The sequence below is a fragment of the Callithrix jacchus genome, chromosome 11 (genome assembly GCF_049354715.1).
Source record: "Callithrix jacchus isolate 240 chromosome 11, calJac240_pri, whole genome shotgun sequence".
Taxonomy (NCBI): domain Eukaryota; kingdom Metazoa; phylum Chordata; class Mammalia; order Primates; family Cebidae; genus Callithrix; species Callithrix jacchus.
In genome coordinates this window covers 95,378,285-95,405,462 of record NC_133512.1, presented here as the reverse complement: position 1 = coordinate 95,405,462, position 27,178 = coordinate 95,378,285, and the positions used below count along the sequence as shown (strand labels likewise).

The window sequence follows — 27,178 nt, the reverse complement described above, 5'->3', positions numbered from 1 at the left end:
ATGGGGTAATCTGCTGCTTTTCTAAACGTAAAGGGGTTTGATTTTAGAATATTAAAATTTTATTATTTGTGACATCTTTTCTTAAAGACTCCCTTAGAAAAATGTTTACTTACTCTTCCTTGTGGAAATAGACTAAGAATGCAGGCTTAGTCAATGTGATGGCTCATGTGTGTAATCCTAGCACTTCAGGGGGTGGAGGCAGGAGGATTACTTAAGACCAGGAGCCCAAAACCAGCCTAGTTAACATAGCAAGACCTCATCTCTACAAAAGAAAAACTAAAAAGTTAGCTGGATGTGGTAGTATGCACCTGTAGTTCCAGCTACAGGTGGGAGGTTGAGGCAGGAGGATTGCTTGAGCCTGGAAGGTTGAGGCTACAGGGGGCTAGGATTTCACCACTGCACTCCACCTGGGTGACAGAGTGAGAACTTGTCGCCAAAAAAAAAAAAAAAAAAAAAAAGCCCAAAAAATCGAAAAACAAAAAAGAAACCTATTAGGCTAAATGTTTATATTTTTGAGCTACATAATTATTAGAATAAGCACTGTTACTTTACTTTGAGATGAAATGGAAAGAATAAATTTATTGGTAATTTCACTTCTCTCTTTTTTTCTGCTTTTTCCCCACTCTGAAGGTGAAACAAGCATAGGTAATAAAAAACCCAAAGCCTGTAAGCCACATTTAAGCCATCAGGGTACATAAATCTGGATAATCCCTTAGGTTGAAAAATAATCAGCTCCGGCAACATTTTAATCCTCATAAAGACGAGTTAGAAAACCAGCTTTACCTTGATGCGAGCCGGCTAGCTAAAGTTAGAGAAGGGGTGCTAGGAAAATGAGTGGGGACAGTCTGTCTCTCCTGATCCCGCCCCTCTGCTGCTCCGGGACATCTCCTTGTGTTTAATCTCCCATCAAAACTCCTGCTGAATACAGTTTAGGAATGAGAGGCAGACTCTCAACCATGTCATTTTCTCAGAGAAAATGGGATTGTGTGTTGGTAATAACAGTACCTGTCACACTGTTTGAGAAATGGTTTGTTGTAGGCATGGCTGAGAAGCTCTAGACCCACTTTGTTGTGGTTTGTGCTCTAATTTATTTCTGTGTTTTCAAGCACTGGGAAAGGGATGCTTGAAAGGGATGGCAGTGTGAGGGGCTGGGAAGGCTGCGAAGTTGGATCTAGGGCTTTTTCCTTTTCCTCGTATAGAGTCACTTCTCTGTTTAGAATGGAAATAACCCTTCCATTAAAGTTTTTCATTTAATCGGGGGTAGGTAGGCTTTTGTAAAGCTGAGTTTGTTAAGAAATGTTTTCCTTGGTTTCAGTTACTATAAAACACTTAATTTTTGATTTCCTGTTTGTCATGTGCAGCATGGTTGGTGGTGGTAAGAATAGGTTCATTTCTCCAAAGGGACTTTAAAAGTAGTAACGCTTCCTCTAGTTCCCACTGCTTCGGTCGCAGAGGTTTTTACAGCCACAGACTACTTTTTGCTCTATTAGGAGATGGTAAGTCATTTGACCTTGGATGGCTCTCAGGGTCAGAGTTCCGCCTCACTGCTTCAGAGTGTATTTCTGTTTGTCCTGGGGAGACACGCTGTGTTGATGGTGTTGTGTTCTGCTTGGGAGGAGGGCCCACATTGTCAGAGGCTTGTTGGATTTTGACGTATATCCAGAGGAGGGGTCCCAGAACAGCAAGAGGTCCTGAAATGATGGCCTGTGAGACATGGTTGAGAGAAGTAGCATTGTTTGACTTGAGATCTGGCAGGGAGCAGTAGGCTGTCTTGGGATATTTGATGGGCAGCTGGCTGAAAGGTGAGCAGTGCCAAGGAAAGAGGGAGACCAGCGCAGATTTCAGCTCAGCGCAGGGAGAACTACTTTACAGATTATACAAGGTGGGGTCTGAATTCTGTGTCACGGAAAGGGAGGCAGTGTGGGCTGATGGTTAGAGTGCCGTGCTGAGTGCATGGTCTGAGGGGGCTGGTGGCACTCACGTGTGGTGAGTGTGTGGCCTGCAGGTGTGGATACCACGTGGCGGTGAGCTCCTAGACTGCCAGGTGTGTGTCCTGCGATGCCTACCGCTTGCTCTGTTGTGTGACTTTGGCAGGTTACTCGAACTCACTGTGCCTCAGTGTCCTTCTTGGCAGAACAGGGATAGGAGTAGTACCTGCTTTGTCCCATTATTGGCAAGGTAAAATGAGTTGGTGTGTGGAATTGCCTTCAGCTGTGTCAGGCAGATAGCAAGCACTGTTGTTGTACTCCATGAAATGACTTCAAGTGATATTCTGCAATGGCGCTCCACATCCAGGCCAGAGCAGCAGATTCCTCACCCGCTGCAGCCTCTAGCTGACTGACTTTTCTATTTTTAAAGTTCCCAGGGCTTTTGCCTGGTTTCATTTGCTCCCCCGCCCCACCCGCTGAGAGCAACCTGTGCCTTTGGGGGCTCCTGCGCATCTCAGATTAGCTGCAGAGTAGCACAGCACTTCCCCAGTGGCCCTTGTTGCCGGTATGCAGGCACCTTTGGTTTTACTGCTTGCTGCTAACCAGGGCAGGGTTTCTTAGCCTGGGTGCTATTGACATTTTCCTTGCAGGATGTTAGCAGCATCTCTGGCCTCTACCCAAAAAGTGTCAGTGACACCCACACACCCTCACCCAGGCCCGACAATCAAAATCGTCTCCAGATGTTGCTTAATGTCTCCTGGGAGCACAGTTGTCCCTGACTGAGAACGTGGACACTAGGGAGAAACATCAGGAGGTCACCAAAGTTCAAGGACTTGCCAGAAACTGTCAGTTATTGTTTCTGGTTCCTGAGTTACTGCTAGAGTCTTTTTTCCTTTACTGACCCCCTTTATTCCAGAAGGTAGAGCGAATGAAATGCTCATCGTTCATTCCACGATGCCTGAGGAAGGCCGTGCTTACTGAGCGCTGTGTGCAGTGCCGGCTTCAGGGAGGAGTGGACAGACGGGGCATAGACCTGACCTTGCTCAGGCCTCTGCATGGCCCAGGGCAGACAGGCTCAAGCAAGAGAACTCACCATGCTTGTCACAGTCCTGCTTTCTCTGGGCCGGTGCTGACATCATTACCATCTAATTTCCTCAGAGACCTGCGAGCGGCCTGGTGATGTCTTCGCAGATGAGGGCAGGGCAGCCCATGGGTGAGCAGTTTTGCTGCTTGCTTCGGGCCCTAGCATCAGGGGGAGTGTGAGGCCTTTGGGCGTTCCCACCTGGCTGCAGGGAGCCTTTGGGTGTTCCCACTTGGCTGGGGGGAGCTGGCTGGGGTCAGATGGTGAAGGGCTTCAGACAGCTATCAGGAAACCCGGATTTGTGGCCAGAACTGCTTTGCCTTTCTAAATGCCCGTCTTCTGCCGGGCTCTGCTCTCATCTGGTGTTCCTGTCAGGCTGACAGCTCCATAGAGCCTATTGCTTAACATGTATATGTTCCTTTTAGACCGTATTCCACCCTCCACTCTCCTTCTGGCAGTGTCCCCTTGTCCCCTGAAATTTCTGCTATCGGCTGTGGGGCGTGGGGCGAGTTGCAGCCGGGAGTCAGCCCCATGAGTGGTGCAGGTGGCTTAGGGTGAGGCTGGTCAGGGGCTGCTGAAGTATGAGCCAGCTCCTTCCACCTTGTCCGTGAGAGGCACTGTCCAGGGCAGCTCTGCTCTGGCCAGCCTCCCCAGGATGTGCCCACACTGGGACCTTTCTAACCCGGAGGCTGTTGTACTTCTGTGTATAGAGCTCCAGTTCAGTTCAGTAATTGTAGGCTGAAGGTCAACGTGATGAAAACAAGAGTACTTTGCAGCATTAGCTTAGAAGCAGTATCTGGGCAGAGCTAGTGGAAGACGTTTAGGATGGCAGCCTTTCTGGTGACATATGTGCAGGAGACCTGACCATCTCTGTGTTGTTACAGACCTGGAACCTGCTGCGTGTGTCACATCCGTGTAGACAGTGGACGTGGGGATGTATCTGCTGTTAGTTGTCATGTTTGGAAGCTCAGGCAGGAGCACAGCATGAGATAAAGCTGTTATTTAGTCTGGGACGCAGAGGCTCTTGCCTTCTCCCGGAGTTCTCTCTAAAGTGTGTCTGTGTGAAAGAGGACGTTTGCCAGTGAGGAGGAGTAGGGTTAGAGAGCGGGGGTGACAGGAATGTCTGCAGAGGGCAGAAGGAGCAGGATGGACAGTTACTTTGGGGAGGAGTGAGTAGAGATCTAGGGCTGTTGCTTCTTCAATACTAAAGGCTGTGTCGAGTTTACTGGTTCACATCGGAATTTCTGAACACAAAGAAAGGTGCGGAACTAGGGTGAGAGCTGAAGTTTGCATTTAGGAAAGGCCTCGAAGTACAGTGTGTATTGTTTTCCTGTTGTCCATAGCAACTATTGGGGATTAAATGTTAAAAATGTTAAAATAAAATTGGATGACTTGGCTCAATCTTCCATCCTCACCCTGTTACAGGACGCTTGAGAACATGAAGAGTTAGAGACGGTGTACCTCGGCTGAACGTGCGCGTCCTCTCTAGGCTTCTTTCTTGCCATTTAAGTCTCAGACGCCACCTTTTCAGCAAGGTCTTTCCTGCCCTCTGAACTCAAGAGTGGCCCCTTGCCATCACTTTCTCTTCCATTGCTCAATTTTTAAAAGTTCAACTTTGAGGTATAATTTACATAGAGTAGAATGAACCCATTTTAAGTGTACGGCTTGAAAATATTTGACAAGTTTACATACTTATGTGATAATCACCACAGTTAAGGTAAAAAGGGAACCATCACTTGCGGAAGTTCCTGGGGCCCTGCTCCAGGAAGGCAATGATCTGCTATCACTGTAGAGGGGATTTTACTTTCCAGAGTTTCGTATACAGGAGTCCCTTCTTTTCCATGAGGGATATGTCCCAAGACCCCCAGTGGATGGCTGAAAGTGTAGATGGTACCAAACCCTCTGTGTACTATGTTTTTTTCCTGAATATATACATACTTTTGATGAAGTTTATAAATTAGGCACAGGAAGAGATTAAGCAATAACTAATAATGAAATGGAAGAGTTATAACAGTATGTTAGCATCACCACTCTTGTGCTTTGGGGCTGTTAAATAAAATGAGGGTTACCTGAACTCCAGCAGTGTGATACTGCAGTGGTCCATCTGATCACCGGGGTGGCTGCTGAGTGACTCAGGGCACATGGCATATACAGTGTGGACATGCTGGACAAAGAGATGACTCATGCCCCAGGTGGGACCGAGTGGGACAGCTCCAGATTTCATCATGCTTCTCACAATGGTGCACAGTTTAAAACTTATGAAGTGGGCCGGGCGCGGTGGCTCACGCCTGTAATCCCAGTACTTTGGGAGGCCGAGGCGGGTCGATCACGAGGTCAAGAGATCGAGACCATCCTGGTCAACATGGTGAAACCCTGTCTCTACTAAAAAATACAAAAAATTAGCTGGGCATGGTGGTGCGTGCCCGTAATCCCAGGTACTCAGGAGGCTGAGGCAGGAGAATTGCCTGAACCCAGGAGGCGGAGGTTGCAGTGAGCTGAGATCGCGCCATTGCACTCCAGCCTGGGTAACAAGAGCGAAACTCCGTCTCAAAAAAAAAAAAAAAAAAACTTATGAAGTGTTTATTTCTGGAATTTCCTACTTAATCTTTTCAGACTGTGGTTGACCGTGGGTAATTGACACCATGGAGCGTGAACTGCAGACAGTGGGGGCTGCTGGAAATGGAGGTGCTCCATGTGCTCTGTTTCTGGCTTCCTTCATTCAGCTGGTGCTTTTGAGATGCGAGTGCATGTCATTTGTCCTTTCTTACTGCTGGGAGCACCTCAGTGAATGGCTGTGCCACAAGTCAGCTGTCTCCTGCTGGCGGACATTTGAGTTGTTTGAGCTAATACCAAAAGCCCTGCTATGGACATTTGGAAATACACTCAGCGTTTGCCTTGGGAAATACCTGGGAGTGCAGTTGCTTTGTTAAAGTATGGTAAGTGTACGTAGTTTTCACTTTATGGAAACTGCTCGACTTCTTCCAAAGTACTTATAGCATCTGCCCTCCCACCAACAACAGACAGGAGTTGCAGTGTTCATCTTAACCCGAACGTGGTGTGTGGTGGATTTCAGCTGTATGGGCCGGATTACAGATATTGATGTCTTTTCCAGTACTTACTGGTCAGTGGTGTATTTTCTTCCGTGAAATGTCAATTTGAATCTTTTGCCCATTTTTATTTGATTTCTTCTTTATTGAATTGTAACTCAATAGGAACTCTTCAGATATCCTGGATACAAACCCTTGGTCAGGTTTATGTGTTGCAGATGTTTTTTCTAGTCTGTGGCTTGTCTTTTCATTTTCTTAGTGGTGTCTTTTGAAGAACAGAAATGTCTGGAAACCCACTTATCAACTTTTTTCTTTTTTGCTTCATGCTTTTTTATGTTCTAGCTAAGACATTTTTGCCTACCACAAAATTACGAAGTTTTAAAAACTGGTTTTTAGAAGAAATTTTGTACTTTTAGCCCGTACATTTAAACCAGTGATAAATTTTGAATTAATTTGTGTATATTAAATGAGAAAGTAAATAAATGTTCATCCTCTCATTCCACGGATATCAATTTTTCCAACATAGTTTGTTGTTGAAAAAGATGATTATTTCCCTATTGAAGTATCTTGGTGACTTTGTCCAAAATCATTTGACCACGTAGTCATAGCACTGTTTATATGGTTATGTGAACACGAAAGAAATGAATTTATATACTATGCCTTTGAAGGCAACTCGAGATCATGTAATACTTCTCAAGTATTATAATGAACATTTACTTTCATACCCTAGTGAATAATTTTTTAATTAAAAAACCTATTACAGAGACATGACAAGTAATTGCACAGTCTGACCCTGCACTGGACTCTGGACTGGAGAGAAAAAAATGCTATAAAGAATATTAATAAATCAAGTGACAAAATGGGAATAGGAACAGCAAATTAAAGTTTTGTATTAATGTTAAGTTTATGAAGTGGAAGTTGTACTGTGGTAATGTAAAGGATGTTCTCAGTTTTAGTAAATACACACTAAAGTATTTAGTAGCAAAGGGCCATGATGCATGTAAGTTACTGTCAGATGCTCCCGGCCCCAATATGTGTGTGTGTGTGTGTGTGTGTGTGTGTGTGTGGGAGGGAACAGAATAAATGCATGCAAATGATAAAAACACTACCATAAATGTTAACAGTAGGCAAATCTGAATAAAGAGTGTATCACTTTTGCTAAGCTTGACATTTTTTCTAAATTAAAAAATCATTTTATTAATTTTTATTTTTTTGAGATGGAGTTTCACTCCTGTTGGAGTGTAATGGTGCGATTTCGGCTCACTACAGCCTCTGCCTCCTGGGTTCAAGTGATTCTCTGCCTCAGCCTCCCAAGTAGCTGGGATTATAGGCATGCACCACCACACCCAGCTAATTTTGTATTTTTAATAGAGATGGGGTTTCACCAAGTTGGTCAGGTTGGTCTAAAACTCCTGACCTCAGGTGATGCAACATCCTTGGCCTCCCAAAGTGCTGGAATTACAGGCATGACCCCAGCCTACCACGCCAGGCCTAAAAAAGTCTCTTGCATTAATTTGTTGTCTTAATATTTATCTTTTACATAAAAGTAGAATTTAAATGTATTAAAATAGCCATTAATAGTGATTTACAAATTCTCATTCTCTGAAATCCGGCTCCCAGTTTTGCTGGGTAAATTGGCCTGTTTGAAGTTTTCTGACACGTGTGCAGGAGACCTGATCATCTCTGTGTTGTTACAGATCTGGAACCTGCTGCGTGTGTATCTGAGGATAAATTTTATCTGTCACTATCTTCTTTGTCACCTAATTTGATTAGAGTGGTTAAAATTATTACAGAGCCTTCTGCACAAGAGCCCGTGTATGTCTTAAGAAGGTGGACTTACTGTTCAGTTCAGGTATCACTCCAAGGATTTAATGTGAATCTGATTGTATGTTAAGTCCTCTTTTGTATTTGATCTATTTTCTAACACAGCAAAGTCAACAGAAAGAGCCTGTAATGCCACCAGATATAGATTATCTACTTCTAGGCCAGGAATCTGAGAGGATTTAGAGGAAATTAGTATAGGTGGTGAGCTCTCATAACACTGGTGCTTAGGTGATCTGGTCGGTGAGACCATCCTATCCCCTTGCTATGGCCCAACGGGACCCTTGCTGTCTTATCCACCACTTGCAACTTGAGTGTCTTAATTGACTCGGTTTAGGGACTTCTGTTTTCTTCAACTCTATTCATGCTTTGAAGTTTTTTGTTTTTGAGACAGAGTCTTACTCTGTTGCCCAGGCTGGAGTGCAGTGGTGTGATCTCAGCTCACTGCAACTTCCGCCTCCTGGGTTCAAATAATTCTCCTGCTTCAGCCTCCTGAGTAGCTGGGATTATAGGTGCCCGCACCATGCCCGGCTAATTTTTGTATTATTAGTAGAGATGGGGTTTCACCATGTTGGTCAGGCTGGTCTTGAACTACTGACCTTGTGATCCGCATGCCTCGGCCTCCCAAAGTGCTAGGATTACAGGTGTGAGCCACTGCGCCTGGCCGCTTTGAAGTTTTTCTATCCATTTATATACAGTATATGCCGGGTAGCATCATACACATTATAACTTGAACTCACAGCGCCCCTCAGGTAGTGTTTTCATTTTTTGCCGTTTTTTTCAAAGTCTCTCCTGTTCCAGATTCTTTTCGTTTGCTGAATACTTCTGAGCTCGTGATGTTCCTTTCTGAGTTTTCTCCAGAAGCACCTGATGGCACGGGCTGTCCCGAATCTTTCCAGTATTCATGCAGTGTTGTCTTCAGGTTTTATTGTGTTGCCTAGTTTTAAAGTTCACAGTCTGTGGCTACGTTAACTGTGCCCATGCAGAGTGCTGACCGCAAGGAGCTCTAGTCTGTGCTGAGCTGGACACTTGGCGCTCACGTCATATTTCACAGTGAGGAAGCAGGGATTAGAATCGCAAAGGAGCAGCGGGAATGAGGGCTGTTGGGCCCCCACTTGTTGCTGGGTCGTGACCCCCCTTACAGAATCTCCTGAGATGGATGCCACTCCTGAAGTGACTTCTGTTTTAGGGGCCTATGCGTGGGGTGGTGTGTGCACCTTTCCCAGTGCTCTTGGCAAAAGCAGAGCACATGGGCGCCTGAGGGACTGCCGTTGGCCAGGGCTGTGCCTGCCTGAGGCCCCGCTGAGAGTGAGGCACAATCTTAGCTTCCACCTGCAGCTGTCTTCCTGGGCGTTTTCTTAAGTGAAAGGAAAGGTTCAGCCATGAAATGATTTTCGTTTTACTTATTTTTAATGTAGGAAACAAATAGAATTGCTTTTTAGAGGAAGAATCTTAAATGAATGCATTTATAGCATTCAAATGATTGTTTAAAAAATGCAGACCCTCAGAATGACAAAGTATATGTTTTAGAGTTTCCTGTTTACATTTCTGAATGTATAAGAATCTCTGGGTTTGGGGGTTGAGGCTTCCTCTTCAAGCCTCCAGGTGAGCTCCAGTGCCTGGACAGTCTACTGTGCAGGGCTCACCAGTAGTCTTCTTCACGTTTGTAATTCAGTGCCTTCTTTTTTTTTTTTAAGACGGAGTTTTGCTCTTGTTGCTCAGGATGGAGTGCAGTGGCACCATCATGGCTCACTGCAACCTCTGCTTCCCAGGTTCAAGCGATTCTCCTGCCTCAGCCTCCCAAGTAACTGGGATTGTAGGCATACGCCATTACACCTGGCTAATTTTATATGTTGGTAGAGATGGGGTTTCTCCATGTTGGCCAGGCTGGTCTTGAACTCCTGCCCTCAGGTGATCCGCCCGCCTTGGCCTCCCACAGTGCTGGGATGACAGGCATGAGCCACCCTGCCAGTTTAGCGCCTTTAACTCAAATGCTTGCTGAATGCTGTGGGATGTCTGCTGCCAATCACAGGGATACTTAGGCTTTTGAGGTTTGTCCTTCAATTACTGAAGGAAGAAAGGAGGTCAAAATGAGGAGCCAGCATCCTTTCGTGAACTCCTTGAATGATTAACTGTATTTTGCCTGAAGATAGTGCAACTGGGCTTCAGCTCTCCTATTTGCCTGCCCTTAGAAACTCGCACCCCTGCCCGCTCCTGCCTGCATGCCTGCCTGCCTTCTAGTGTGGAAAATTTGAAGCAGGCAGGAAAGTATATCCAATACTCAAGGATGAAGTAGCTGAAAGAAACTTGGTAAGGAGAAGCGAGGGTGGGAGATAGCGCAGCAGGGTCGGACGAGGACAGAGCCTTTGCACACCGTTCTGTGGTTGTGCCTAGCCGTGGGAGAGGCCCCTCCTGGCTCTCAGCTTCTCAGCAGCCAGGGAAAAGAGGCGAACCCAATCTGTAATGGAAGGCACAGGGCTCATGGGACATATGATTAAGACCAGTGGGTTTTCCTAAGAGGCCAGCTTTTTCTGACGCTGAGAGCTGAGAGAAATGTCTTCTTTAGACCCTCACTGAGAACACCTTCCTCACCCATCCCTATGTGGATAATGACGTGCGTTTCCTCCTGCCGTATCTTCCAATGGCTCGAGGTGCAAGTTCAGAGGGGAGACAGTCCTCCGGGTGAATATGGAAAGAATGCCAAGCAGACAGGGAACATTCCCCTGGTACTTTTGGATCATTTAGAAGACTTAGAGGTGTGAATGGACTATATACCCCTCATACTATTCTTCCAAATAACAACAGCACAGAATTTTGAGATGAGGCAGCAGGTGTGCCCATGGTGCTGTGTTGGGCATTGGGTGTCACAGTTAGAAGCAGACTCGTTCCTTTGACCATTGTCTGAGGGAAGGATAAGCTCACCAAGTCTAGGGTGACAGTCAAGGAACCTGGCCCGGACTCCTCTGCTGCACTGTGGTGGGCCAAGGGAGAGTTCTGACACCCCAGGCTTCCTTGGAACACTGGGATCGCTTGACATATGGGCTCTGAGGAGACCAAGCAGAGAGCGAGGCTGTAGGAATCTTAGCCTGGAAAAGTTCTAAAGCAGTTTCTGCAGTGGGCTTTAAAAAGCAAACAAAAAACAATAGCAAAAGAACAAAAAGGCAAAACCAGAAACCTCAGCAAAAGTACCCTTAGAATGTCTGATTTCAGGCACTGGCCCATCCTTGCTCTTCCTCAGTCCCCATTTAATTCTTATTGGATATAGGCCAGGGTCTGTCTCTCTAGACATCGTCAGCCAGTGTGGCCAGTAACTGGAGAGCAGGAGCAGGGGTCAGTCGAGGCTTATTCTCAGGTGAGCTGATCAAAATATCAAGAATGCTTTTAAGTTATGATTCTTAATATGATGGTAACTGGTATGCAGTGTGCCTGAAAGAGTCACCAGGCCATGAGACCCATCTGAAGGAAGCCAGGGATCAGAATATAACCCTGTTTATGTGATATCAGGCTGCCACCCTGCCAGGGACTCGTTCCCGCCAGTCCTCACCTTTTGGTGACATGTTACCTGAGTGTTGTTAACTAGGAGCTCCCTGAGTTCAGCGTTCCCATAGCTGCCGCTGTGATTGATGGTCCCTAGACTGTGACAGGAGCCAGGCACCCTCAGGTTGGTCATGAGAGATTTCTCCACAAGGTGATAGAGGACAACAGTGATTATTCATGGTGCTGATCCTGGGACAGGATGTTGGCTTGAAAACTAGACTTAAAATTTGTCAAGACAGGTGCTCAGTTACCTCATAGTATCCGTGTGGCCAGGGTTGTTGGGGTCACCTCTTGAGAAATGGACGTGACAGCACTTTCCTCGGTTGGCCATGCCCACAGAGTTTTAAGAAAGCAAACAAGCTTGTAGCAATGAAACCCCCAGATGAGGACAGACTGCACAATTCTGGTGGCAGAGAACCGTTGCCAGGAATTTTATCCAGTGTGTTCATTATCAGATAGTCTCTGTAAGGCGGGGGTCTTACAGAGGGTCTGCTGTGTTCAGGGCTGTTCCCTGTGAGAAGTGGGGGTCAGGCACCAGGAGTGGGGCGGGGTGGTAGGTTCCAGGAGATCTCTCACTGCTGCAGAGAGCCCTCTGAGGAAAGGTGGCCTCAGAACCACCTTGGTTCCTGTCCCTGAAGGCCAAGCCCAGCTCTTCCCATAAACATATTACACTTGGTCGGGCGTGGTGGCTCACACCTGTAATCCTAGCACTTTGGGAGGCTGAAGTGGATGAATCATGAGGTTAGGAGTTCGAGACCAGTCTGGTCAACATGATGAAACCCCTTCTTTACTAAAAGTACAAAAAATTAGCTGGGCGTAGTGGCGGGCACCTGTAATCCCAGCTACTTGGGAGGCTGAGGCAGGAAAATTGCTTGAACTCGGGAGGCAGAGGTTGTAGTGAGGCGAGATCACACCACTGCACTCCAGCCTTGATGACAGAGTGAGACTCTGTCTTGAAATACATGCATATATGTATGACTTAAGATTCTCGAAGCTGATAAAAAAAATTGTGGCACAGTTTGGTGAGACCACAGATAGCCACTTGTTGATGGTTTCCCATGGCTCTGTCCCCGGCCAAGCCACTGTAGAAGCTTTAGCTCAGGGGTGTCCAACCTTTTAGCCTTCCTGGGCCACATTAGAAGAGGAATTGTCTTGGGCTACACATAAAATACACTAACGCTATTGACAGCTGGCAAGCTAATAAAAAGGTCCTGTGCATAATTTTTTTCATATTCACTACAGATAAACAAAAATGTTGTTGGATTCAAAGGGTTGGACACAGCTTTGGACACAGCTTCTTTAGCCCCTGACGGCCTTTTCACCTTAGAAGCTGAGCAGCTACAGCATGTTAGATGATTTATGAAACATCTGCTGTTGGTAGGTAATCAGAGGTGAAATTTCTTTTTACAGACACTCAGGGTAGGATTGGGGCAGATCCCAGGTGGAAGGCCAGGTCCCCGGTGGCTTCCCCAAGTGGAAGGCCAGGTCCCCGGTGGCTTCCCCAGGTGGAAGGCCAGGTCCCCGGTGGCTTCCCCAGGTGGAAGGCCAGGTCCCCGGTGGCTTCCCCAGGTGGAAGGCCAGGTCCCCGGTGGCTTCCCCAGGTAGAAGGCCAGGTCCCCGGTGGCTTCCCCAGATGGAAGGCCAGGTCCCCGGTGGCTTCTCCAGGTGGAAGGCCAGGTCCCTGGTAACTTCCCATGGCTCCTGCCCCCTTTCATTCTTCCTGCACTGACTTCAGTTATCTAATCCTGAGTCTACGTGAGTGCTGTCACAGCAGTTCTAGGAGTTGGCATGAGAGAAAAATGACCCCTGTGCACTCCGTCCTGGCTGTCTTTCCTCCGGACAGCGATAAGCAGGAGTGGACTGCTTTCACACCATACAACTTAGAACCTGGGTTGCTGGGGACAGAAAAGTGATTTTTTTCCTGTACTGATTCCTTGTGACTTCTCCTTACTTGTAAACTTGGTGAGGGACTCACTGTTCACGCACACAGAGCTGACTGGGAGGAGTTCCTGAAAAACAGAGTTCTACAGTTGGTCAGAAACTTGGGAAGAGCTAACATATCTAGAGTGTCTTAAAGCAAGTAGGGCTTTTTGACACCTTGAAGGATTAATTTCCTTATGTAGTTTTCTCATTTGGTGTTTTCTCTAAGAAAGTTAAATCGGAGATATATTATTCCCCCTTGTCAGTGGGGAATACGGTTCAAGACCCCCCAGTGGGTGCCTGAAACTGCAGCTAGTACCAAATCCTGTATATACTGTGTTTATTCTTGTACATACATACCTATGATCACGTTTAATTTAGAAATTAGGCACAGTAAGAGACTTTTGAACAGCAATAACTAATAATAAAACAGAATAATTACTATAACAATATACTATAGGAATAGTTATATAAATGTGGTCTCTCTCTCTGTCTAAATATCTTACTGTATGTACTCACCCTTCCTTGTCTTGTGAGGGTATGAGATGATGCAGTGCCCATGGTGAGAGGGCGAGAGGTGAGTGACGTAGGTTAGGCCACTGTAGCCTCTGACGTGCATCAGAAGAGGACTGGCTGCTTCAGTGACCTGGGCCATCAAGCCATGAGGATGTCAGTGGCTGCAGGTCAGGAGCTGATGGTGTGGATGACTGACAGGCGGGCAGCATGAACAACACTGGACAGAGGGCTGGTTGAGGTTCTGGGCAGAGGAAGCGCAGCAAGCAGGTGCTTCCCCTTCCTCAGCCCCACACCGAGCTTCTGTGTGGCCACTGAGTGAGTCCTGGCACTGGAGGGCAGTACTGGCCGGGTGGCTCACTGGAGAACGTTTCTTTGGGTAACTTGGATGCTTTCTTTCAAGATCGTCCTTCTAAGAGCCTTCGAGCATCCATTAGAAGACTTTCCCCTGGTGATGGTTAAGGCAAAGCAGTGGGAGAGCCAGTAGTCATGTGGCTCAAGTCAGCTGGACAGTTTCTGTTGTTACTTGTGGCTTCCTGGTCCTTGTGAGGGGTAGGCAGGGGGAGCGTGAGGGAGCAGAATCGCCTTGTTTTTACTTTGCTGTAATGGAGGAAAGGATTCAGGAGCCATCTGTGACACATTGTTATCACCATAAAAGAAGAAATCTACATTTTTCCAATAGCATTAACTTTGCTTCTGTTTGTGTCTCTCATAGGGCCGGTGTGTCATGCCCACAAGCAACTGGGCCTGTGGGGTTCTGTTGCGGGTGATTTTACCCAAGGCTCCCTCTACTTTGTGTCTTGTAGAATGTCGTTCTCTCAGGAGGCTCCACTATGTTCAGGGATTTCGGACGCCGACTGCAACGAGATTTGAAGAGAGTAGTGGATGCCAGGCTGAGGCTCAGTGAGGAGCTCAGCGGCGGGAGGATCAAGGTAGGAGCCAGGGGCCTCCACGTGGTGCTGGGGGAGGAGGGCGGTTTCTGCGCTGGGCCCGACTCGGGCCTTCCTGACACAGAGTTTGTCTGGGCCATGTGAAAGAAAAACAAATGTGTGTTGCTTTCTGAGCTGCATTGTGACATTACCACAGAGGTTTGCTACCGGAGCTCCTTCCAGACTGGTGGTTCAGACCTATGGTCCTGGTGACACAGCCACAGCAGCTTCACAGTCTTCCTGGTCATACCTGCCAGCAGTTGCCTTTTGTGTCGTACTCTTACGACATGGGGCGCAATGACCAGTGTCCCCAGGAGATAGTTCTGATTTACGGTGAGGATCTATCTTCTCATGTTCTCTGGAAATGTTCTCATTAAACGAAAATAACTAATGTTAGCAGGGAGTTACAAGGCGTCTCTCCAAGATAGTAATTCTCAGGCAGCTGGTGATTATCTTGGGCTTCTAACCAAGAGCGGGCTTGGATAGGGGAGCTGGGGTCCAGGAAGAGAGTGCACGAGTCCACTGCTGGGAAAACATAGCTTCTTTTTGTATTTTGGGGATGGTCAGTCTTATTTGGGATGAAATGTTTGGTCAAAAAAAATCAGTGAGGCTAGTTGCTTTGTACTTCTGTACTTTAATGCCCTCAGTGTTGTGAGAGGGGGTTCTGCTTGCCGGGGCGTACCGTGTTCCTTTGAGCCCCCAGGGCTGGAATTGTCGTAGATCTGGCGGGGGATTTGGCAGCAGAGGCAGAGAGTCACTGACTGCCGGGTGCGAGGTTGTACTTGTGCCACTGAGTGGAGGGTGACCCTGGGTGAGGCCATGGTCGGGTCAGCTGGAGGGTGACTGGATCGCAGATGTGTCTGCACACGTGCAGTAAGTGAGAGCTGCTTTCTCTTCCAGCCGAAGCCTGTGGAGGTGCAGGTGGTCACGCATCACATGCAGCGCTATGCAGTGTGGTTCGGAGGCTCCATGCTGGCCTCGACTGTAAGTCCCTCTCTCAAGGGCTCTGTGTTTCCATGCCTGTGCTTGCTGTTGAGTTTGGGCAAATATTGTCTATGAAGGTGAAATAGTGTGCACTCTAAACAGACAATTCTGTAGATATAAACTATATATATATATATATTTTTTTCTTTTTGATACAGAGTCTTGCTCTGTCTCACTCTGTCGCCCAGGTTGGAGTGCAGTGGTGTGATCTTGCCTCACTGCAACCTCTGCCTCCTGAGTTTAAGCAATTCTCCTGCCTCAGCCTCCCAGGTAGCTGGGATTATAGCCGTCTACCACTATATCTGGTTAATTTTTTTGTTCTGTTTTTAGTAGAGATGGAGTTTCACCATGTTGGCCAGGCTGTTCTCGTACTCCTGACCTCTGGTGATCCACCTGCATTGGCCTCTTAAAGTGCTGGGATTACAGGTGTGAACCAATGTGCCTGGCCCTATGTAAACTATATCTTAATAATCACACAACACATTTATCAAGTATCCTTGATAATTAGGGGTTACAGATAACATGCTAAGTGGAATCCAAACATAATCTGAAAAAAATCCCACATTAATCATTAATTCCAGTGACTTTTCCAAATAATAATTATTTTTCCCCCTCAAATTTGTGAATAGCTCACACGTTGTTAGTGGGGGAGCAGCATTTGGTTGGTCCTAAGAAGATAGAGGCTGACAAAGCTTTTGAAAAGTAAAATAACCCCCCGTTTAGTAGTTCAGTCCATCAAAGAGGTAAAGTCTTCCAGCAGTGGTCCCGTGAGGCAGGGTGGAGGCTGGGATGAGAAGAGCGTCTTGCCTGTGCGGTAGCAGCTTTCTGCTGACCCTTTTCTGAAATGCGTTCTCTCCTTCTGCCTGTTGCCTCTGGTAGCCGGAGTTCTTTCAGGTCTGCCACACCAAGAAGGACTATGAAGAGTACGGGCCCAGCATCTGCCGCCATAACCCCGTCTTCGGAGTCATGTCCTAGTGTCTGCCTGAAAGCGTCGTCTGATGGTGTCACGTTGGGGAACAAGTGTCCTTCAGAACCCAGAGAAGGCCGCCGTTCTGTAAATAGTGACGTCGGTGTTGCTGCGGAGCAGCGTGCTTGCATTGCCGGTGCATGAGGCGCGGCGCGGTCCTTCAGTCAAAGCCATTTATCCGTGTGCCGACGCTGTCTGCCAGCCTCCTCCCTCATCCGCCCTCCTTCCCCACGTTTCTCCTCCTCCTTTCCTCCTCCTCCTGCTTCTCCTCCTCCTCCTTTCCTCCTCCTCCACCATCTCCTCCTCTTCCTCCTCCACCTCCTCTTCCTCCTCCTCCTCCACCTCCTCTTCCTCCTCCTTCTCCTCCTCCTCTTCTTCCTCCTCTTCCTCCTGCTCCTCCTCCTCCACCTCCTCTCCCTCCTCCTCCACCTCCTCTTCCTCCTCCTTCTCCTCCTCCTCCTCTTCCTCCTCTTCCTCCTCCTCCTCCTCCTCCTCCTCCTCCTCCTCCTCCTCCTCCTCCTCCTCCTCCTCCTCCTCGAGCTGCTAGCTGACAAATACAATTCTGAAGGAATCCAAATGTGACTTTGGAAATCATCAGAGAAAACAACCTTAGAAAATGGCACAAAATCGTTGTGCACCAGGAGAGAATGTGGGGGCGCAAACCCTTTTCTTCCCAGCCTATTTTTGTAAATAAAATGTTTAAACTTGAAATACAAATCGATGTTTATATTTCCTATCCTTTTGTATTTTATGGTATTTGGTACAACTGGCTGATACTAAGCACGAATAGATATTGATGTCATGGAGTGCTGTAATCCAGAGTTTTTAATTGTGAGGCATGTTCCGATATGTTTATAGGCAAACAAATAAAACAGCAAACTCTTTTGCCACGTTTGCTAGAAAATGATTATACTTTATTGGAGTGACATGGAGTTTGAACACTAAACTGTATTGTATGAGAATTACTACAGATCATGTATCTTTTAATTTTTTTGTTTGAACTTTCTGGAGCTGTTTTATAGAAGATGATGGTTTGTTGTCGGTGAGTGTTGGATGAAATACTCCCTTGCACCATTGTAATAAAAGCTGTTAGAATATTTATAAATATCTTTCTGCTGTAGTGTGGTGGTCTTTTGGTTTTCTCCCTTGTCGCTGTGCTTCTCTTTGACATCATTGGAGGATTTGATTAACACCAAGTTTGTGGAAGGAAATTTCTTTTTTATTTGTTGGGAGGGTGGATGGAGATTCACTCCTGTTGCCCAGGCTGGAGTGCAATGGCATAATCTTGGCTCACTGCAACCTCTGCCTCCTGGGTTCAACTGATTCTCCTGCCTCAGCCTCCTAAGTACCTGGGATTATGGGTGCCTGTCACCACGCCTAACTAATTTTGTATTTTTAGTAGAGATGGGGTTTCTCCATGTTTGTCAGCCTGGTCTTGAACTCCCGACCTCAGGTGATCTGCCCGCCTTGGCCTCCCAAAGGGCTGGGATTACAGGCATGAGCCACCGCATCTGGCCAGGAAATTTCTTTTTCTGAATGATGTGGATGGCCTGCTCTGCAGTGGTGTGGGTCTGGATAACCTGTCAGAGATGGTGTTTGTGTCTGGGGTATAGTGGGAAGGAGTGCCTAATGATTTCTGGTGTTCTTTCCTAGAAGTTCAGGATTCATGGCTGTAAGCTTTCAGTAACTACTCTGATGTTTGCCGAATGGATTTCTAGCTTGAAAGGTAATTTGCTCAATTAATAGATGATTTAGATTTATTTCACTCTTCATATAATTCTTATAATTATGTTACTTGAAAAACAGTTACGGTGTTCTAAGTTGTGAAGTATGTTTTTTTGTTCTGTTTATTTTTTCTTACTTTCACTCTCAAAGGCGGTGAATGAAGTATGTTTTGTTCTCAGAAAATGTCCCTCCATAAAGAAATATAGCCAGGTGCAGTGGTATGTGCCTGAAATCCCAGCTCCTCAGAAGGCTGAGGCAGGAGGATCACTTGAGTCAAGGAGGCCAAGGCTGCAGCTAGCTAGGGTTGAGCCACTGCATTCAGCCTGGGTGACAGAGTGAGGCCCCATGTCTTAAAACAAAAACAGGCACAAAAAATGTGGTGTTACTATTGAGTTTAGAAATAAGTTTAATATTGAACTCAGTGTGGTAAAATCTGAGTTTACCAAACCTCCTCTGTTGTCACTGTGCTAGGCCCTCAGTCTCCCCAGTCAAGAGTCTGGTACCACCGAGTTCTCCCCTCATCCAACGTGTTTCTCTGCATTCCCTTGGGGATTTGCTGCTTCTTGGGATTGCTGGACTGTTGGCTTCTCGTGATCTTCCAGCCATTTAACTGCATCAAGTTCCCTATGGGTCTGCCTGCCTTTGGTCACACCTTTGCACCCTGAACATGGTAGTGACAGTTACTCCTTCTAACACCCTTTTCCTCTTAGGTCTGTGTTATTCAGGGACCCACCTGATACTCCCACCTCCACCCCACCCCACTCATTTCAGCATGCTTTGCATACATCTCACAGTGGGCGCTGCCATTCTGCCTCTGCTCTGCGTTTGTGCACTGGCAGGTGCTTTGTTGCGCCTTCTCCAAATCCCGGGAATAACACCACTCTGCATGTCAGTGCTGCGCCAGCCAGCTAAGCTAGAGCTGGATAACCTGTCCTTCCACCACAGGACACCCAAAGCTTGCATGTTCCTTGTTTGGAAGAAGGTATCTTGGAGACTGTACTTCAGCTTGTCAGCTTAAAGTACTGTAGGGGAACATTTCGTTTTAAACCTACATTGACAGGATAGAATGATCCATTAGAATGTGACAGGTATGGTGCTGTGTTTCCCAACCTTGGCCAAGATCCATCCCAATTAAGAGGATCAGAATAGGGGCCCCAGGGACAGCATTCAGTTTTTGTTTTTTGTTTTTAAACCCCTTAGGCCATGCCAGTGTAGCTGGATCCGAAAGGCAGTGAGCAGAAGGAAGGGTTTTTGACTTAGGAAGATCTGAGTATGAATTCTGGCTGTTCCTTAAGCAAATGAGATCCTAATTTCTGTTTGCTCATCTGCAGGAGAATTGCAATGGTCCTTTTGCTGTTAATAGAGGTGAGTTACAATTTTTTGTTTATTCAACAAGCCTGGCAGATACCTTATATAGAAATGAACTGTGATTCTGCAGTGTACATCAGTCACTTTATAAGGAAGAAAAAAGTTGACAGTTAAGTTAGTAATTTTGATAAAATCTGCACGTACCTTTTTTTCAGGTTGATTGAATTTGCTCTAGATCATAACATAGAAATGAGTTAAGCATTGCTAGAGTTAATGGGTAGAGTTGACCTCCCATGACAAAATTACAACTTCAAGTGAGCAGTTCTTTATAAAAACATTTCACCAGATATACTCGTTAAATTCTAAAATTACAAGTCTACAGTCTTTAGGACTATTAAAACAAAACTTTCAGTAGTGCAGAAGCCAGGTGTGGTGACGAGTACCCGTAGTCCTGCTACTGGGGAGGCGGAGGTGGAAGAATCCATTGAGCACGGGAGTTCAAGGCCTCAGGAGCCAGGGTCATGCCACACACTCCAGCCTGGGCTACAGCGTGAGACCTCAAAAAGTGCAGGAAGTTGCTTTCCCGTGTTTAACAGATTTAGACGTAAACTCAGCTTTACGATGGTGAGAATATTAAACAAATGGCCTTAAGTTTAAAAAATCTGGCAAATAGTGTGTGAATATTTGGCAAACGTTACCTTTCTCACAAGATGATTGCTGGCTTAGAGCTGCTCTTTTCAGCACAAAACCCCTGTGGGAACAGCCTCTCACTTCTTTGGGGATATTCATCAGCTGCTCCTGAGGGCTTTAGCTTCAGTTTTATGAACTTTTAATCCAAGATGGGATTAAGGAACATGAAGCTTATGAGTTTCTTTCTGCAACTGGCGAGGGTTGGGGAGAAATCGCAGCTAGAGAGATGGAGGCTACTGAAGTGGGAGTGGTAGAAAGGGACCCTATCAGGGCTGCTGAGGAGGGGGAGGTAACCGCATCCCTCACAGAGGAGGGGGAAACACAGAAGGCACCCAGTGCTTGCACTGACCAGCTGCAGGTGGTTGGCGGACTCTCTCCTGTTGAGTTTCCACTTCCGTGTAACCCAAATGCAGGAGGGAAGAAGGCAGAGGCTTTCTTAGGGGTTGGAGCTCAGATTTTGCCAGGCAAGTGTGATGGTGGATGGATCAGGTGTAATGGGGGCAGATGTAGACGGGGTTCTCTGTTGCTAACATGATTGACCACAAACTCCAAGTAGGGCGGGGAGCAGAGGGAGACGAAAGATTGGGAAGAATGGAGGTGTCTGAGGACTAGAGGCTCTGGGCTTCAAGGTTAGGAGCTCGTGGTCCTGAAGAATGATGCTGGATTAAGATTTCGGAAATGGAGAGTCATCGGAGTGGTCATTGTGTAGAGACTGAATTCACTGGAAACGGAAGAATGTAGGGAATTTGCAGAGAAGGGCATTGGATGGGTTGTCTGGTGGGTGCTGGCCCATGCAGGAGGCTGTGGGGGTGGAGACGAGAGCAAGACTGGTCCAGGTGCTGAAGTCCTGCCTCAGTCTGGGGGGTGGCAGGAGCTGAGCACCGACTGTGAGCTGGGCACTGCGCCGGAGTGCCCTGCGCCAGGCGTGATGCTGCACAGTCTCCTCTCATCTGAACCACAACCCTGTGAAGCTGGTATTGCTATTCCCATTTTCCAGATGGGAAAGCTGTGGCTAAAAGAAATTCAACAACATGCCAAAACCACACAGCCGGGAAGCCAAGGAGTCATATTTAATGTATTTTCACCAGTCTTGTAGAGGTAGGTCATAGCAACTGGTGAGAGACCGGGTGGTGAAACCCAGTGACATGAATCTGTGCCATGATTTCATCAGATAGTGGAGTAGAAAGAGTTTGAGCACCTCAGATATTGTCATCGTTACCTTAAGAGTTTAGTGGGGGCCGGGTACAGTGACACACGCCTGTAATCCCAGTACTTTGGGAGGCCAAGGCAGGCGGATCATGAAATCAGGAGTTTAAGACCAGCTTGGCCAACATGGTAAAATGCTGTCTCGACTAAAAATACAAAAATCAGCTGGACATGGTGGTGCATGTCTGTAATCCCAGCTACTTGGGAGGCTGAGGCAGGAGAATTGCTTGAACCTGGGAGGCGGAAGATGCAGTGAGCTGAGATTGTGCCACTGTACTCCAGCCTGGGTGACCGAGCGAGACTCTGGCTAAAAAAAAAAGAGTTTAATGGTACCATAAACTCTAACTCCTGAGCTTGGACTCCAGGAGGGTTTTGAGAACCTGAAGAATAGAGGATCAAGCTTGTCTAAGGCTGCAGCCCGCCCTGTAGTGGACTGCCCTGCACTCAGGCCAGTGTCTGCAGTGCCGTCAGCCAGAGGCCGCTGGAGCAATCACCCTGCAGGATCCTTGAAGACGTGGCTGTGTTTTATGGCGGTCGTAGCTCATTCCTCAACTTTACTCATATGAATCATGAGCTCTCGTGTGACTGAAGTGCAGCTTGTTCGGTGATTAATTCATTCTTTATGATCCCTCCTTTCTGTCTCATTTGTAGAAATTACGATTGTGCCAGACAGGCTTGTGGGGTTAATCAAGTGCACAGCTTATTGAAAACCGTAAGAGAGGCCCATTAAGAATATTTATCTGTTAAATAATTCTTTACTTCATTGAAGAATATTTCATAATGTTTCCTTTAAAAGTAACTGTCAGCCTTATTATATAGAAATATAAATTGATTGGCAAAATAATTGCATGGGGGCTCTAATTTGCAATTACATCAATTTCACTTGGTCAGACAGAAATAAATCTTTTTAAAAAGAGGAAAAGAAACTATAGCTTGATCTTAGTGTCACTGCAAAAGTTTTTTTTGGTTTTAAAATATTAGCTCTTTTTACCCTTCATTGGTTTCTCAAAAGTAAGCAGTGGTTGACTTCTCAGGTTTTATTTTTTCGTTTTTAGTTTTGGGTGCTGTGGATTATTTTTCCTACATGTGTATTTAATCATATATGCATATCGTTGTTAATATCATATTGTTGCTAGGAATTCCAAATTTTTAAATATTTTGATCAGGCTGGGCACGGTGGATCATGGCTGTAATCCCAGCACTTTGGGAGGCCGAGGTGGGTGGATCACGAGATCAGAAGATCGAGACCGACCTGGCCAACACCGTGAAACCCTGTCTGTATTAAAAACACACACACACACACACACACACACACACACACACACACACACACACAAAATCAGCTGGGCGTGGTGGTACATGCCTGTAATTTCAGCTATTTGGGAGACTGAGACAGAAGAATGGCTTGAACCTGGGAGGTGGAGGTTGCAGTGAGCCAAGATTGCACCACTGCACTCTAGCCTGGTGACAGAGTGAGGCTCTGTCTCAAAAAAAAAAAAAGTTTTAATCAGTAAGAGAGAAATAGAGCTTTAAATTATTTTTAAAAAATAATTGTAAACCTAAGCATTTATGATGTGAAGCAAAATTTATTTATTTATTGAGATGAGGTCTCACCCTGTCACCCAGGCTGGAGTGTGGTGGTCTGATCATGGCTCACTGTAGCCTCAACCTCCTGGGTCTAAGCAATTCTCCTGCCAGACTTTGAAGCAGCTGGGACTACAGGCATACACCACCACGCCTGACCAATTGATTCTTTGTAGAGATGGGGGTCTTGCTGTGTGGCCCAAACTCTTGGCCTTAAGTGATCCTCCCACCACAGCCTCCCAAAGTGTTGGGATTACAGGGGTGAGTCACTGTGCCTAGCCTGTAAAATTCAAATGATGTGACATTCGCTGTTTTTATAATATTTAGGGGTCAGATGTGCATTGGTCTTGAGCCATCTTTTTTCTGCTTCTCATAGTGACTGTATGATGAGGTGTTTTTGACGTGGTAAGCTGTACACCATTTTTAAAATAGTGTTGCAGGAGCTGGGGGGATTGAGCAGAGAGTGGGACACCCAGAATCCTGAGTGCAGACCCTGGCATTGCCACTGGTTCGTCCTCCGTTTGTGTTCACGTCAGTCATTCTGTCTCTGTCTGTGTCTTCCCCTCACCCACTGAGATGATGGTAGCAGGCAGTAGTGGAGTTCATGGTCTCAGGATCCCACATTTCTGAGCTGTGCAGAATGAGAATGTGGTAGAAAGATGAGCTGTGAGAGGCGACAGGAAGCTGATGTGAGGGGCTGGATGTGCGGGTATGGAACTGCTGCCGTGGCAGGTTCCGGGGCCTTCCATGCTTGCTGGCCTCTGGGTTGCATGTTTACTAAGCACCCATCTGAGGATGCAATCCTGATGATGTGGAGCTTCCCTTCTAGCAGAAGAGAGGGACATTTGTCCCATAGTCACACTAGATCATCGCAAACTGCAAAGGCCCGGGAGAGGAGGTAAAGTGTGCCATGAAACTCACAGCAGGCCGGGAGTGGGGCATGGGTGAGGGGTGTGAGGGAGGCACCTGAGGGGACGCGGAGCTGAGAGCTGCAGGGGAATGGAGGCTGCCAGGCCACGGGGTGGAGGGAGAGCAGTGTGGGGAGAGGCACATACTGTTAGGTTGGTGCAAAAGTAATTGCGTTTTTTGCAATTATATTTAATGGCAAAAATGCAATTACTTTTGCTGCAACCTAACAGCTTGAAACGGCTGTTTCTGTAGGTCAGATATACGAAAATGTTCACAACGTCTAGTGAGTCACTAAGACAAATAACTGGAGCGAAGGAAGCCTGGCTTTTTAAGCAACAAACAAGGCCGGGTATGTGGGGTGTTCACAAAGAGAGGTAAAGTTGTCCAAATGGGGCTGGGCTACACAGTTTGGTCTTTATCCTAAGAACAAAGTCCTGGGACACATAAGATTTTTAACAGAAGAGGGGGTGCCTCAATGCGTGCTGCATCAAAAGCAGACACACCTGGAAGGCTTTACCCAGAGATGGAGCTTTTCTCTAGAGTCACTGAGCAGACCCAGAGGAAGAGAGGTGAGGCGGGCTGCCTGGGAATGCTGATCTTGTGCTTTCGTTTATTTTTTTGAGACAGAGTTGCACTCTGTCTTCCAGTCTGGTGCAGTGGTGCGATCTTGGCTCACTTCAACCTCCGTCTTCCAGGTTGAAGTGATTCTCTTGCCTGAGCCTCCGGAGTAGCTGGAACTACAGGCGTGTGCCACCATGCCTGGTTAATTTTTTTGTATCTTTAGTAGAGACGGGATTTCACCATGTTGGTCAGGCTGGACTTGAACTCCTGACCTCAAATGATCCACCCACCTCGGCCTCCCACAATGCTGGAATTACAGGCATGAGCCACTATGCCCGGATGGCTCTTGTGCTTTCTAACAGCAGCTTCAGAAAGATGACCTCAGCACACAGGGTGCAAGGTTTGGTAGACACAGCAGGGGAGCCATCGAGAGGGTGTGTGTCACCCTCTGGGCAGAGCTAATAAAGGGTGTGAGAAGGGGCTTCAGAATCGGAAGGGTCACATACTACAACCTTTAGCTGGAGGAAGGGAATGAACATTTTGAGGTTTAGTGTAACAAAATATGTAGCAAGTGGATGTGGCTCGTTTTTTAGTTTTAAAATGGAAAGTACCTGCCGGGCGTGGTGGCTCATGCCTGTAATCCCAGCACTTTGGGAGGCTGAGTGGGGTGGATCATAAGGTCAGGGGTTCAAGACCAGCCTGGCCAACATGGTGAAACCTATCTCTACTAAAAATACAAAAATTAGTTGGGTGTCGTGGCACACGCCTGTAATCCCAGCTACTTGGGAGGCTGAGGCAGGAGAATTGCTTATACCTGGGAGGTGGAGGTTGCAGTGAGCCGAGATCATGCCACTGCACTCCAGCCTAGGTGACAGAGTGAGACTCCATCCCCCGCCAAAAAAGGAAAGTACCATTAAGAGCATTTCTCTTGCAAAATTTAGAAGTAGTTTGTCTTTACTCCCCACCCCCTACTCTGCTTTATTTCTTTAGTAGGAAAAAAGCTTTTGTGATTTGTCTAGGATCGGGGTATTTGAGAACTGTTAAAGAACTTGTGACATAGCACAGCATAGAGAAGGAGCTAGACACAGAGGTACTCATTAGGAGTAAGCGGGCTGGAGAAGCAACTTCATGGGCTATAAAGGTACAAATGACTGATTGATATTTTTCCCTGACATCTTTTATCTCAATTAGGTTGGTATACTGAACAGGCAGTTCCGATTACACAATCATTTTCTTGAGCTGAATTAGCATGTCTTACATATTTATTCATTAGGTCTTATGTCCATGATAAATTAAACTTTATAGGTAATCAAAACATTATTGCATGATATAATTAGAACTCTCCTGAATTAGAGTTTAAGAATGTGATTGCCATACTCTGTGTAACTTAATGTCCCCTAATGGCAAAGATTAATAGCATTATAAACTTTCTGGCAATGTGCATTTCTCGTCCAGGTTGATTTACAGTTGGGTAACTTTTAAAGAGCCGACAGCCCTTGTGCTGAGATTTCATAAACAGCATTGTTTCCAGTGGGGAGTGTCCGCAATTTAGGGCTGATCACTGAACCGTTAGTAATCGTGTGTACTAAGTTTACTGTGCCAGTGCTCTGAGAAGTTGTATGTTTGTGACAGAGTGAAGTAGGTGCTTGATTTCGCTTGGAGGTGAAATCACAGTAATGTGGATAGGGCTTAGTAACCACGCCCAGGGACAGATTTTCAGTTTTTCCCCCCTTTTCTTAAAACCACTGATGCATTCACACAAAGAGGTATGCATCTCGAGTGTTTATATATGTAATTTAATTTAAACTTTACCCTAACAGCAGATTGCTCTGGGAAGCCTGGGGCTGTGAACACTGGTATTGCACCTGCTCCATCCCTACCCCCCAGTGATGTGTGTGGCTAGCTTGAGTGAATCAAGAACTGGACTTGGTGTCTGTTCCCCAGTATTAGAGATGAGTTTGTGGGGAGGGCAGAATGACAGACTGCTCGACTGACAAGTTCACCTCTCTCCATCCTCCCCTTTCATCAGGCAGGCGATTGATGCCTGTGATCAGAATCCAGTCTGTGTCCATAAGACAGAGTCAAGTCCACTGTTACACACGAGTCAAACAGGTGGCCCCATGGAGGGGAACAACACCGATGGCTCGCTCCTGGCCCAGGAGGACTGTGGCTTCCTACCGAGCAGCTGCCCCCGCCTTCCCTCAGGACAGCAGAGATGTGGAAAACTGGCCCCAAGGTGAGATGTGTTTAGGGCACTTAGCAAAGGGAAACATTTGCCTCCTTAGGGCCCTGAGAGCTGTTCGTGTGCTGGGCCGCGCTGTGTCCTGAGCAGAGGCCTGTGGGCACTTGGCACAGAGCCTTTCCCAGGGGCTCTGACCTGGACCATGCACCCCACCGCACCTCCAGACCAGACTGCAGAGTGGGAGCTACCGTATCTCTAGACCAGACCTCAGAGTCGGGGGTACCAC

The 27,178-nt window shown here is 46.8% G+C and overlaps 1 protein-coding gene across 4 annotated transcripts in view; it reads left to right on the top strand.

The window, feature by feature from the left end:
• The window catches only part of ACTR3B (actin related protein 3B), a 101,989-nt gene extending 84,157 nt beyond the window's left edge, over positions 1–17,832 (top strand). For 3 of the 4 annotated variants that reach the window (XM_017975499.4, XM_078343382.1, XM_002751813.7), the window contains 3 exons: positions 14,654–14,779; positions 15,677–15,760; positions 16,640–17,832. In XM_017975499.4, the coding sequence (XP_017830988.1) occupies positions 14,654–14,779; positions 15,677–15,760; positions 16,640–16,735 (306 nt within the window). In that variant the 3' untranslated portion in view covers positions 16,736–17,832. The remainder of the gene's footprint in view (positions 1–14,653; positions 14,780–15,676; positions 15,761–16,639) is intronic. The other variant, XM_078343381.1, reaches the window with a different exon arrangement.
• The last annotated feature ends 9,346 nt before the right edge of the window (positions 17,833–27,178 follow it).